The sequence below is a fragment of the Atractosteus spatula genome, chromosome 6 (genome assembly GCF_055471065.1).
Source record: "Atractosteus spatula isolate fAtrSpa1 chromosome 6, fAtrSpa1.hap1, whole genome shotgun sequence".
NCBI classification, from domain to species: domain Eukaryota; kingdom Metazoa; phylum Chordata; class Actinopteri; order Semionotiformes; family Lepisosteidae; genus Atractosteus; species Atractosteus spatula.
The window spans coordinates 48,487,249-48,501,451 of record NC_142711.1 but is presented as its reverse complement, the minus strand read 5'-3'; the positions used below and the strand labels follow the sequence as shown (position 1 = coordinate 48,501,451).

General features: G+C 36.5%; 1 protein-coding gene across 1 annotated transcript; it reads left to right on the top strand.

Moving 5' to 3' along the window:
• The first annotated feature begins 206 nt into the window (after nucleotides 1-206).
• LOC148832992 (inhibin beta A chain-like) lies at nucleotides 207-11,803 on the top strand. The gene is made up of 2 exons (XM_088918823.1): nucleotides 207-714; nucleotides 10,563-11,803. Exons 1-2 carry the CDS (start codon nucleotides 321-323, stop codon nucleotides 11,339-11,341), a joined length of 1,173 nt encoding a protein of 390 aa, XP_088774949.1. The 5' UTR covers nucleotides 207-320; the 3' UTR covers nucleotides 11,342-11,803.
• Nucleotides 11,804-14,203: the final 2,400 nt, after the last annotated feature.

The following is a 14,203-nucleotide window of genomic DNA, read 5'->3' as shown; positions in this document are numbered from 1 at the left end:
CTTATACAAAACCATTCAGCTCATACACAGCGAACTCACTGAGACCTATCGGGTGCTCTGCACATCCCTCCAGCACTACACTTCTACACTGCCACAGAACTTCAGCTGATAAACTTAGAAAAACTTTTTTTGACTAACTGATCAAGGCTTCTGTAGCTACCAGACTCAAACTTTCCAGATCTGCAAAGTGTTTGCTCTTGCTTCTTTATTTTAAAAAAAAAGGGATTATACTTTATTTTTGCTTAGTTTCTACTTTGTTTTTTCTTTCAGTTTTAGTGTAAAAAGGGGGAAAACTTACAACTCAGATTGACTCTTTCAGGATGTCTTTTTCTCTGCTGAGTGGAATGTTGTTGCTCTTCTCTGGGATTTTGGCAGGGAGCTCTCCCACCCCTGGCTCCCCTGATGGACACACGCCGGTCACCGACTGTCCCTCTTGCGCACTCTCCAAGCTGCAGAAAGATGTGCCTGCCAGCTCCCAAGCAGATATGGTCGAGGCCGTCAAGAAGCACATCTTGAGCATGCTGCATCTGAAGGAAAGACCCAACATCACCCACCCCGTGCCCAGGGCAGCCCTGCTGAATGCCATCAAAAAACTACACGTGGGAAAAGTTGGCGAGGATGGCAACGTGGAGATTGAGGATGAGGCTCACAGCCGGGCAGAGATGAGCGAGCTGGCGGAGCAAACTTCGGAAATCATCACTTTTGCTGAGGCAGGTGAGTAGCCCATGTCAGAGCTGAGGGGGGGGAGATTTAATGGCAAGGTGTGGAAGAGGGCAGGTCTTCAACCCAGTTAGACAGGTTTGTAAACATAATTCTCTTGGAAGCAGCTGAGGCTGAGGAACAAGCCTAATGCACTAGAATTTAAGATTTTAAGACCTGTTATCTAAAACAGTACTCAGGCACCCCTCTTAAAGGTATTTTGTTGCATCCTACTGATTGAAGGCTAGATACCTAATTACCTACTAAAACTACGTTCACAACTTCAGCACGTAGAAGCTGTGAATATTTGTGATTCCTGACTCTTCAGAGCTGTCTATTTGTCACCTTTTGTACAGCGGGGAGACAGTTTCATAGAGTGCACTCCAGCATTCTCAATAACTGAAGAAAATCTTCCTGACTGCTGCTTCTTACAAAGTGTGCCTGTTAGCACAGTTCAGGAGTCAGAGACCCCTACTGTTTCACAGTAAATCTAACGTCTAAATGTTTTTTACAGAAAATGCACAGTCCAGATAGCAATTGGACTCAGCATTGAGCAACAGACCCTGAGTCCTGAAACATGCCACTCAGTTTAATGTGAGAAAAGTAACATTGCAAAAAGTCAATTCCTCATTATATTGGCATAAGAAAGTACACATACATTCACACAATCAACCAAACAGAATGAAAAATTTGAATGAATATTCTGTGCTATGACAAAAAGAGCAAAAGAGGGTTTTGACTAATAGGTAGGAGACCCAAGTTCAAAGCAAGCCAAAACTCACTGAGCCTGACAGTCTTTGAAAATCAACAACTTAATCTGAAGTGATTAGATAAACTTGCTTGTAGAGAGTATGTAAAACTCCTTAAATTAACAGGATTAATTTGGCAGCAGGAAGCCCTGAAATGAGCTGTAATGAGAAAAGTCTGCTCCACAAAACTGTATGGCAAAGAGCTTCTATTCATTGTATTCATTGGCAGTGAATGACACCTGTACTTTGCTCAAGAGCTCTACAGATCAAAAAGTGGACTGTACAGATTAACAAAATAAAAGAACACAAGAGTTCACTGAAGTAGCAATGTTCTGGCAAGGCTTGCACTGAGACCAATTGTTTGACTTTAATGAAAAATTTTTACTACACCAGTACAATGATGTCAAGTTGTTCAGAGGATGTTAGGAGTACTGGAGAATCTGTATTTATGAAACTTAATGACTGAGAGCCACTGTATTCAGCATATTCATGTCTAACTGACTTTCAACCTTTTCTAATTATTTTCAAAGAGGAAGATAAAAAATAAGTGTATATTTTTAATACATTTTTGCAGTGAAAAATGGTAGTTATTTAGTCTACTAAAAACTAAGTTTTTCATTGTTAAACAGTAAGTATGCAGTAAAAAGTCCTAAAACTTTTGTTTCTTACTCATTTAGATAAAACTTCAAACTGCACAAAACAAGCATGAGATACAAATTGGATACCTGGATTTACACTGTAGTGCCAGAAGCAGATTTTTTTAAAAATGAAAATGATTGCATTTATCACTTTTAAAACAATTTTGAATGAGTATCTTTTAATTTCTGGCATGTCCCAGTATTCTGCCAAAGGGATTTGTGCTAGTTATTGATTATCTAATTCAGAAAGTTTTTTACCTTTTCTTCTGGACAAAAAGTAAAAAAAGGTTGACATTGCCTACTTTCTGAGGTTCCAAACCTATATTGTATTGCAAAGCAGCATTCTACCTCACTTGATGACTGGCCTACGTGACCTCACCGTTGACCTTATTAATGACAGAACAATCTCACCCAAGTCCTGCTGCTAAACTTTCTTTGAAGCACAAACGAAGTCGGTTGACTTTTAGTCCAATAATGAGCAAGCACTAGTACTTCAGGTACCAAAATCTCTGGAGCTTTAATCTATCATGATGCATGCTTTCGACTTCCTAAACATCAAACGGTCCATAGACGAAATGCAGCAAATTCTGTTGTACGCAGTAGTAACACACGTGTCTAAAATGGTCATAGTTAGAAAAAATCCAGGTTTATATTGCTATCAAACACGTAAAACCTACAACACTTTACTTCAAAGTGCTTTGAAGGGCTGAAGGAAGACGGTTGTCAGAGACAGTATACACAAGCCTTCCTTCCCATAGCCTTAAAGAAACATGAGCATCAGAAACATTTTCTTTTGGAGACAAGTAAGCCCTAAGACGTACAGTGTTTTGGACTCGTTGGTAACCCATACTTGATATTCGTAAAAGATTGCAAAAAAACCCCAAATTTTATTTGCTTAATTCAGCGAATTGTATTTTGTTGACTTTAACTATTACATTTATGCTCATCACGCTTTATTGTGAAAAAAATCACGTCAGGCTAACTACAGTATGCTCATCAATTTGAACAGCTCTTACGTTTAAATGTCATTACTGACATGAAACAGATTTTTTTTAGATTTCGCGGAACACTTGTCAAATTACATTCCAACCTCACTGTGTCCAATGGATTAAGCAGAAATGCCAAAGCTTCATTAGTGTTACTTTTTTATCTTAAAGGTAAAACAATTTAACGTGCGGCCTTTCAAGACACGTGACCCATACGTTAATATTACCTTTAAAGAAGTCTTTACGGGAAAGATGCAGCTCGCTTGCACAGCAACTCTGTGCGTCCATGTTTTAAAAGAAATCGTAGACATACCGAGAACTCTTATTCGTTATGATCTATACAAAGTAAACCTGTTGTAAATCCTCTTATACATCGATAAGCAAAAGATAAAGAGTCTTACCCGATTTAAATGCAGATAAGAAGACCCTCCTTTCACAACCTTTATCCACTATTCATTTTTTCTCCCCAAAGAAATGCTTGCCGTCAATTTTTATCATTTTTACATGCGATTCCGCACGCAAACCACAAGAGGGAACCGCTGACAGACGGCTGTACTTGTCTGTATACCTCTAATAAAAAAGAAATAACCAAAACAAAAAAATCTAGACTTAAACGTACAAACAGGGAATTCCTCGTGACCAGTACATCAGTATTCTGATACCAGTATTCATATCCATATTCTTTTTGAAAAGAAAATATCTTCATGCATGCCATGAAAAAAATGCTATTAATCAACACATACTGTACAGTATATACAGTACGGCATACATACAGTATAAATACACTACAGTGTATACTTGTTTGACATTTCATATCGTTCTCCTTTTGAACTAATTGATTTTGCTTATTTTTGCAAACATTCAATTATATGGCAATCTTCAACTGAATTGTTAACCATTTTATTTTAACTAATCCCCAGATTCTGTTTTATAGTACAAAAATAGCCTTTCAGCTTTATGACTATTAAAGAGTAGAGGGGAGCCAATTTTGTTAATGACAAGGAGCACCTCAGAAAAATCAAAGATGTTATAATAGAAAACACTAGTGGAGGTATTAAGTAAATTGTAGCTGCTTCATAATACCCACTGTGTCTAAGATAAGTAAGACTTTTGCACAGTGGTGAACATCTCTATACACCAGTCATACAGTATGTTTTTGTCATCAGGAATTGCATTGCTCATATTTGCATAAGAATGATGCTCATAATAGCTCTTCACTATTAATAGCTCATGAGAGCCGTTACATTAAAACTTCAGTGCACACTTTTGTCCTACGAGGTTTCGTAATCAAAGAATGGAGATATTAACAATGCAACACAGAGCACAGAAGCAGACTAGAAGCAGGCTGTGCAATTCTTCAAACAATGCTGTGCTTAATTGCTTCATTCAGAGAAATGCAGGCCCAGATACTTGGTTAAGCCTGCCTATCATGCTGATGAGCTGTGTGACCGACTTTGAAAGAGTTTCAGGCAGAGAACACACTGAACTCGATGGTATGGAGAGTTCACCAATTACACTACAGTTTATTTCCCTGAATGAAATAATTAAACTGAACATCATTAGAGGAATTCCACTATAAGCGTTCTGTGACCCTTATTCAAATGTGTACACAGTAGTTACGTTTCAAGAGTTAAATGTCCCTGGGGAATTCTGTCATTGAGTAACAGAGGGTCTCAAAATATTTTCCTGAGACAGGTGATATTACAGATCATAATCAAAAAGCAGTCATTTTATATTAATTTTAAAATGTGAGTTGCATTTTACAGTCCATTCTCATATATATTTTAAGAATCTTGCAATACGTTCCTTTGATGCAATAATTGTGCCATCTACAGTATGTACACTCTAATGCATTTATTTCTAGACAGTTATCTACTGTAACATAAAACTATGAATACATTTAACTTTAATATGAACAATTAATTATATGTATGTTTAAATATTCTGAATGTTTATTGCATTACAACTTACAAAATTTAAGATGCTCTTTGTTTTGGAATGTTGTTCAACTTAATTTTATTTGGAATGAGTTTGTTGGCCTTAAATTTTGTTAATACTGTAGCAGGTCTAGCAAACATGATTGTGTGATAATATCTGATATATTACAACTTATATATTACAATTTTCTATAGAAAAAAACCCCATACATTTGGACCACCTGACTGTACATCAAAAGTCAAGTTTTGCAAAATATTACAGCAAGGGACGTACAGCTCCTAAATTTACAAGTCTACTATTTCACATATGTTCTTTTTTCACAAAGAAGCCCTAGAGCTATATAAATGTAAAGGTACCACTTAGCCATACTGAAAGGAGTTTTGGACCACTATTAGCTTTTCTTTTAACAGTTCACAAAAATAGACATATGGTTAATGGAGGAATTTAAAGTTGATTTATTTTTAATGCAGGAATCCATTTAGCTCTTTTCTATTAGGCTACTTGGCATCTAAGGGCAAAACACCAATAAGTTTTAAGAAAGTTGATTTTATACTCAAAGTCCTACTCTTTTAACAAGAAAAGACCTTTTCAAGCCAGCTGTCATCAGGAACCATTTCTGCAACCCAGCCAAAAACAAAAGTATGCCAAAGGCCATTTACTGTACAAGGAACATACAGTAGTGCAGTGTCTCTCCAGGTTTTGAAATCTCCATGTGCTGTCAAGAAAGAATTGTAAAAGCAGGAATACCTTGGTTACTGATAAGTTATTTTTGAAGTTTATTGAAGTGCCTTCAACACAACGGTTGTAATTATTATATTATGAAGTTCAGGTTTTCTCAGCTGCAATATTCTTATATTATCTTTATTATATTTCAAATTATTAAGATCATCCTTGTAAACTTGTAAATAATCAATAGCATACAGTATGAACATATTAGACAGGGAGTTTAGCATTTATATTTTATTATTGAAAGAAACAGACAGGAGTTAAGTTGAAAATAATGTGATCCAAAGGCTGTATTAAAATCCAAAGTGGCAAAGAGATGATCCAATCTTTTCAAATTCTGTTTTTGCCTTAGTAGGAACAAAGATTGCTTTATGCCAAATTTAATCTCTTTAAACTAGTTTTCTTGGTTATTGTTTTCTTATCTTGCATTAGCATTTTTGCTATAGTTCCATATACAATCCTAGGATTCAGCCATTTCCCTAGACTAACCTAAAATTTAATGTGCAAAGTTACATTCTTACAAAGCACCAAAATATGTAATTCTTTTAGGCACTATGGAATGTGCATTTGACACAAAATGAGCAATTTTATATTGTTACTGAATTAATCTTTGCTCTCTATGTAACTGTTTTCTTGAAAGGAAGCAGGTTATATTAATCCTGAAGTTTGTAGGGCAGCAGACCTTACAGGGAGAGGGTTAAAAAGCTGTGAGTTGACTTAATTTTTTAAAGTTCCTGCTATCTATCGGACAACAGAAGATTACACTTTTTCTTGCACGTTTCTCTTTATTTTGTGCAAGTGTATTGTTCCTTTTTACCTTGATTTCAGCAGCCTTTCTGCCTTGCTGTGTTCAGCGATAAAAGAGCTGGCAGTCCAAAGTGGTACCTCATTGCTTGAGACTGCTCGCCTGAATAGCTCTAGTAGGCAAGACCATGTGTGCATTAACACGAACGCACAACAATACAGAGTGCCTGAGTGAGGTTACGTGACAACTACCATGCTTGACCTTTTGCACTAATGTGGCATTTGTCCCACAGTCTGTGTAAACCTTGGAATTAGCCCTTTAAGTGGTCCTCAAGAGCTTTACACTTAAATGGCAGTGCAGTTCATGATGACAATTCTCCTTCTACGTAGTGGAAGAACAGTAGTAGCTTTCAGAATATGCCCTGTTAGGAAAGAAAAGAGGAATCAGGGCCGATCAGTAGCGGTGGAGAACTGTGTGAGTGGTAAAAAAAGAACATCACAAAAATGCCAAGATACTAAGACTTTGGGAACTTTGATTCTTTTAGATTTAAATATATTGTTTTAAAAAAAACCATTGAGCTACAGTATATGAATAGCTGGAGGAGTTTAGCAGTTGACTTTAATTCAAATGGGATAAGGAGATTTTGAGACCTTATAAATGTTTGGTAGATAAAGTTTGAAATGAGGAAAAACACCATTGCTTTTCAGATAAAAAAGGCTAAAGAAGATTAAGGACACAATTGTAAGAGGCAGGAGTGTAAGAAAAAATCTTCCAAGGCTTTAGGAAGTTGTCAGGCACTTTATTAAGTCCTTGATGTCTACTGCAGTTGCTGTTTTCCATCCTTCTGTTCGGTGGACAGCTGTGCAAACTGTATTCACAGAACGAATACACTGTTTATTGTTTGGGGATTACATTGAAAACCCTTTCTGTTTTTAATGGCACATACAGGAATCATTAAGCCTAATGGCTAATGAATTGAGCTCTCAAGTACTAACCTTGTGTTAATGCATTTGACTTAGGATATTGTGAGTGTCACCCCCTGCTGAAGGCAGGCTTCATTCAGCCTAAATAGCTATCTGGTGACATGGTGGAACTGAGTAGGACAGACACTGTATGTCTAAGATTATTAGAAAGAAACAGAAGGTGCATCTAGAAATACTGCACTGCCATGAAATAGATAAAGCCACTCTGCTGTTCTCCAAAGCCACATTAACAGCTGTATTTTAACAGCTTTATAAATCCTGTTGTCATACTGCTATTGCTACACTAATATCAATGCTATTACTAAACAAGAATGAGAAAATCCTCTTATGTCAAATAAATATTAAAAATGAAATGCCCAGTCACAATAAATGAAATACAAATGCAAAACAATTTATACTAAAGCAAAAATATAAATTGGCACAATGTACCAAAAAGGGCATTGACTTGTTAAGAGAAATAACTGAAGAATAATTACACAAACACTGCAATTGACTTTTATACAGTACCCTGCAGATTTACTCAAACCCTAATAAAATAAGAATCTTGTGTTGAAATGAATGTCATGTAACAGAATACCTTATGGGTTAAGTAATGTGTTTAGAATGTGAAAAAATTCTAAAAATGTTATACTGTAATCACAATTGCACAGAGAAAAGTCATATTTGTCATAAATAATTAAGTGAATTCTAGCACATACTGTATAATAGATACAGTATTCATATATGCTGGGAGTAAATTAAACAACAGACAAGCTTCGTATTGCTTGTTGTAGATTGCTATCCTTATCTGTACATTTTTAAACTTAAAGGGGGTAATGAAAATACTCAATACAATATTACTAACTTAATTACCAATTACTTACAGTACACCACTGGAATATAAATGCATATGGTAAAATTACACGTTGGCCAAGCACTTACAGTATTTGTAACAGTTTTTTGTACACATAGCAAAGGATTACTTATACTGTAAATCACAGTTATACTAACTGTCTTTCTCTGAGGAATTCCTTCTACTAAGTATTACAAAGGCCTAGCATAGGTGGGTAGCTGCGTCAGCATGCGTAGGCTGCAAAGGAACAAGTAATAGGTTTATTGCATGCTGAAAAGAAGAAGAAAGAAAACACAACGTTTCGGCCGTGGAGCCTTCTTCAGGTCACCTGAAGAAGGCTCCACAGCTGAAACGTTGTTTTCTTTCTTCTTTTTTCCAGCATGGAATAAACCTATTACTTATTCCTTTTAAGGCCTAGCATAGCTTAGTTGAATAGACACAGCAAGCAAAGGATCTGTACCTTTTCCATCTTCAGTTGTGATTTACCTCATATAATCGAGGTTATAAAGTACACATTGTACTGTGTGAAATCATTAGCAAAGTTGCTTGGAGGTGGAATTTCTTTATATCCATTTGTGCATCACTGTCATTCATAGTTCTACGTGTAGTTCTCGTAACACTTTTACTTCAGCTTTCTCATTGGCTAAAGGTAATCAATTGGACTTAATTCAGGGGACCTGTGATGGGCCATTCTAAGAGAATAACCTGATTTCTTATAAATTATCACTTGCTAGCATGTGATATGTGCCATGGAGTGCCTTAATGCACTGGAAACAAAGTGCAGGCGTGGAATAAGAAATATCCAGCATTCTGTATATCTGAATAACAAATATCAGTGGTGGCCTTCAAAACACTTGCCAACATGTTTTCAATGGTCTTAGTAATCATTTGAATCTCACAAAAAGCAAATATGGCAGCTTCTTCTGATGATAAGCTCTTCTAGGCAAAGTGCTATTACCACCGGCTTTGACGGTAGGATCAAGGCAACCAGCATGTGGCTGGTGGCAAGCAAATCTTTAAGAAGATGCATGAATTAAGCATTGCAATGACGTATTTGTGATACAGCATTTTGGTATGAATATGCTGTTAGTTCTCATCCTCAGACTATATTTATGAATCTGGTGATCTCACCACAGCACCTTTGCCTGGTCCTCAGGGGCACAAGTCTTGTTCCTTGTGCTCTGTGAATGCACATCTGCCATTTTATAGTAAGACAACTGCCTTTTTTCATTAGTTGTACTACTCTACTTGACATTTATCAAATACACTTTAATTCAGACGTCTTCTAACTATTTGATCTGAGAAGATGGCTCCATCTGCTGTTCCATGGAGAGCTCTCATGATCTTTTATGTGGAGTCGTGAGGAGATGTTTTCAATTTCTGTCTTTGCAGACACTTGGGAGCCTTTTTAACTACAGTAATGTTTGCTAGTATCTGATTTGGTCTCTTTAAAGCTTTCGAGGGCACTCTGGAATGTGAGTCTTGAGCATTACGTGTGTTTTCTAATTTTAACCTGTAAGAACCCATGGGAGCAGAAAAAGCTGTCTCTGCAGTCTTTCCGCTTGAGTTGCTTTCCTTGACTTTGGGATTTTTTTATGTAGCTTTATTTGGAAAACATGAATATCCATCAATATTTGGCAGCATTGCAAAAGCAGGGTTATACAGCTATTCATAAAACGGTTCTGGGACATTCTGCTTAAAGAGGATTTAGCATTAATTAAAAGTAATGAAAGCCAACATACAGTATTATATACATTACATATGTTTTAACAATTAGAACATTCACATTGCTATTCACATTATAATTTATATATTATATACAGTATAAAAAATATAAATTATATACAGTATATAAATTCTCTTTATATACTGAAACTTTGTATATGTTGCACATATACTGTAAAGTATTTAAAGTCTAGTAGTCTGACTGTAACTTATTCCCTGTTTCTTTTTGCTGTTTACAGTAGGTCACTGTAATGGTGAAAAAGTTTAGATCTGTATTTCACTGATCATTTGGAAGCCTTTCCTTACCTACCTAATCATTTACAATGATTACAGTAGTAATAAAAAAAAGAATAAAAAATGTTTTTTTTTTCATTAAAACAGGCAAAATGTTCTGTTTTATGTTTGCAATATCAACATAGTTTCTCAGAAAATAACTTGCACATTGCAAGAGTGCGGTGATGCTCCTATATTGTCAAACTGCTTAAATTCAGATGTGGCTGTGTTACTGATTTCTTCCCTCTGTTTCTCTCTGTCCCACCAGGTGACTCTTCAGACTTTGTGCGCTTTCAGATATCAAAGGAAGGCAATGACCTGTCCCTGGTTGAACAAGCCAATGTCTGGCTCTTCCTTAAACTGTCCAAAACCAACAGGAGTCGTGCTAAAGTGACAATCCAGCTCCACCAGAAGAAACAGGGCACAGATGGAGCTGAATTAGAAGTTGTCATCTCTGAGAAAGCGGTGGACACTAGACGGAGTGGTTGGCACACCTTGCCCGTGTCCGGAAGCATCCAGGCCTTGCTGGAGAAAGGGTACAGCTCCCTTGACCTGAGGATAGTGTGTGAGCAGTGCAAAGAAGCTGGCGCCACCCCGATTCTGGTGGAGAAGGACGAGCGGGAGCAGTCTCATCGACCGTTCCTCATGGTCGTGGTGCGGCAGTCTGAGGACCACCCTCACCGCCGGAGGAAGAGGGGTCTGGAGTGCGACGGCAAAATTAGAATCTGCTGCAAGAAGCAGTTCCACGTCAGCTTCAAGGACATCGGCTGGAATGACTGGATAATAGCCCCCTCGGGTTACCACGCCAACTACTGCGAAGGCGACTGCCCAACTAATGTTGCCGGTATTACAGGCTCCTCGCTCTCTTTCCACTCAACAGTCATCAACCACTACAGAATGCGGGGCTATGGCCCCTTCACAAACATCAAGTCTTGTTGCGTTCCGACCAAACTACGGGCCATGTCCATGTTGTACTATGACGAAGGGCAGAAAATTGTTAAAAAAGACATTCAGAACATGATAGTAGAGGAATGCGGCTGTTCTTAAGGACCAAGGCAACTGCTCTGAAAAAAAAAAGAATAAGGAGACAGAGAGAGGGGGGAATTTCTATCTCACCTTCTTTCAAGCAGACTCACAATCATTTCAGACTCAACCTGACATGGCGCTGATTCCTTCAGACGTCTTCTAATCTGCTGGTTGTCTTTAACTTGGACCATTCTGAGGCACTTTCAGATTTAAAAAAAAAAGAAAAAAAAGAGAAATATATAATATATTTTTGTTACTACAAAGAGGGAGAGAGAAGAAAAAGAAAGAAAATATATATGTTGCAAGTGTGCAGCATTGCTCATCTTCAGTGCACTGCAATAAGAGTTACCGTTTTGATAAGGTGCCTACGATTCTCAAAACTATGCAACTTGTCAAGTATTATTTTAAACTGTTTACCTTTTCCAACAAAAAGAGGAAGACTTTTTAATACTTTTTTGGAAGTAAATATTTCATGTTTTTGTTGCTGAGAGATACTTGAAAGAAACATGTTTGACCAGCTGCTGGAGCCAAACACTTCTCTATATAATTATTATTTTTTATTATTATTTTTATTTTAATATTATTAATATTATTATTTTTATTAATATTGTTGTTATTACTATTTTTTCTGTTCTTATTTTTTTAAGCGTTCTGAACGTTTACGATTTGCACTATACCGACATTTTTGATCTGCCTAATCAATATTTAACAGGTATTGGAATACAGAGGAGCTGCACTTAAAAAGTGGGCTAAATGAATATTTAGAGCACATAAGAGAGAGAAAAAAAACAAAAAATCAATTAAGGCATATATATTTTTCTTTTAAATAACACCAAAGAGTTTGTGTGAGAGTTTCCAATTTCCTATGTGTGGTCGTTACAGTATACACTTCAGAAAAATGTCTTGCTCAGTGAAGATTTGTGATCCAAGAGTTTTTCCTCCAGCTCTCTTCTGAGTCCCTTTCACATTTCAATATCAAGTGTATTTTCGGTTCTTGAGATGTAGTGGTACACTGTCGAAAAGCAGCTTATATTAAAAAGGCACTTAAGACCAGTCTTCTAGTTGTATGTTTGAAATGTGTAAAACGAATGTGCAAAAAATAATCACAATAAAAAAACAACATAAAAATACAAACCTTTATTTTATTTTTAATGAAATACATATATTTTCTCACTGAGTATTGGAAGGACCCCATCAGAATTCTGCATTATTATTTTCCAGTGGATTGACTTGTTGTAAAAAGTTGTTTTTCTGCTTACTGCAATGAACACTGTATCATTGTGCAATGTCTAATTTTCAGCAATTTGATTCTGTTACCTTTGGAGTTTGCTTTGCAGTCTGGACTGAAAGAAATTCAAAAATTGCCAGGATGCCTCTGGCATATATCTGTATAAAAACAGCAACAAAAAAACAAACAAAAAAAAAACTGTGGTTGTATTTGGTTTTTCTCAAGACAAATGAAAACGACACTGAAGCAAGTGTTTGGTCTAAGATAAAAGACTTTATTTTTATTCTGTATATATGGAGATACAGATAAATTTATGTTGCATTGCTTTGTTGTACAAATCAAAAAAAGAAAAAAATATGTGCTTGTGGCTATGTTTTCTATTTAATTTATTTTACAGTATTTTGCTTCACCATTAAAGCTTAAGGGTTGTACACTAAATACTGTGTTGTGAAATTAAAATAACTTTTTTTCTGTTGCGATTACATTTCTCACTGACACAGTGTCTATGTGCACATTTAAGTATTTGAACACCAATGACATTCCTACTGAAATATCTACCCACCCACACCTGCAATCATTCATTCAAATAATAAAAATAATAATAATAGCAGTAGTAGTAGTAGCTCTCATAGTGATCTTTACGCATTTCAGGGGCTTATCTAGGATTATCTAGCTCTTTTGATTGTCAATGCCTGAGAACATACAGTAAAAAAAAAGGTTTATGGTGAAAGCAAGACATTCAATCCATCAGTTCCTCTAGTCTGAGTGAAAGTGTCACAGTATGAATCCTAGACTTGAAGAAGACTAGAGCCAAAGCCTCAGCAAGCAACAGTCAGAAGGCAGGGTATACCCTGGCCAGACCACCAGTCCATTGCACACACTCGCACCTAGGGACAGTTTTCCCATAGGCCAATGAGCCTACCACCAGGTTTTTTTTCTGAATTGTGGGAGAAAACCTATGTGAAAATAGGGAGAACATACAAACTCCATGCAGTTAGCACCCCCTGTCTGGGATTGAACCCAGGGTCTCAGCACGCCAAGGTAGCAAGGTAACCACTGCACCACTTTGTTTCCTGTCCATACTGAATTTAACTTAAAATAAGTACTGGAATCTAGCTGCTCGATTTTGTTTAAAACATTGAAGACCTCAATCAGGTCTTCTCTCAGACATATTATACTGAATCTGAAACAATAAAGTTACTTCAGGCTGGTACTATAACGCATCCCCTTAAGTATTGAAATGAGCCTTGATCCCTTTTTTAAAGAGACAACTGGTACTGTGTGTAGCCTCAGAATGTGATCTACCTACTTCTTTATACAATTTCAATAATCTCTCTTGTACTCTGCACTCTTCAAAGTGTAACCAGGCATTGTGTTAGTATTTTCATGGCTTCATTGCATTAATTTGCATTTGAGATTAAGACTGTGTACTAATTCCATAGTGTACTAATTATGGTTGACATATCTTTAAATATGATACTTTTCTCATAATGTTCTCTGAATGAACGGATTTTAGGGCAGATATTTTTTTTCCACACAATCATAATCTCACAGTGTTACCATTCCAGTTATGAGCACTATCTCTAGAATTGATAGGAGGGCATTTAACAAGTTTTATTGTTGTATTTCTTAGGCTCCATATCCGAAAGAAAAAG

Excerpts from the sequence above, each read along its gene's own strand:
- LOC148832992 (XM_088918823.1), top strand. The coding sequence starts at position 321 with ATGTCTTTTTCTCTGCTGAGTGGAATGTTGTTGCTCTTCTCTGGGATT. Across the intron at positions 715-10,562 it reads CATCACTTTTGCTGAGGCAG|GTGACTCTTCAGACTTTGTG; the intron begins GTGAGTAGCCCA and ends CTGTCCCACCAG.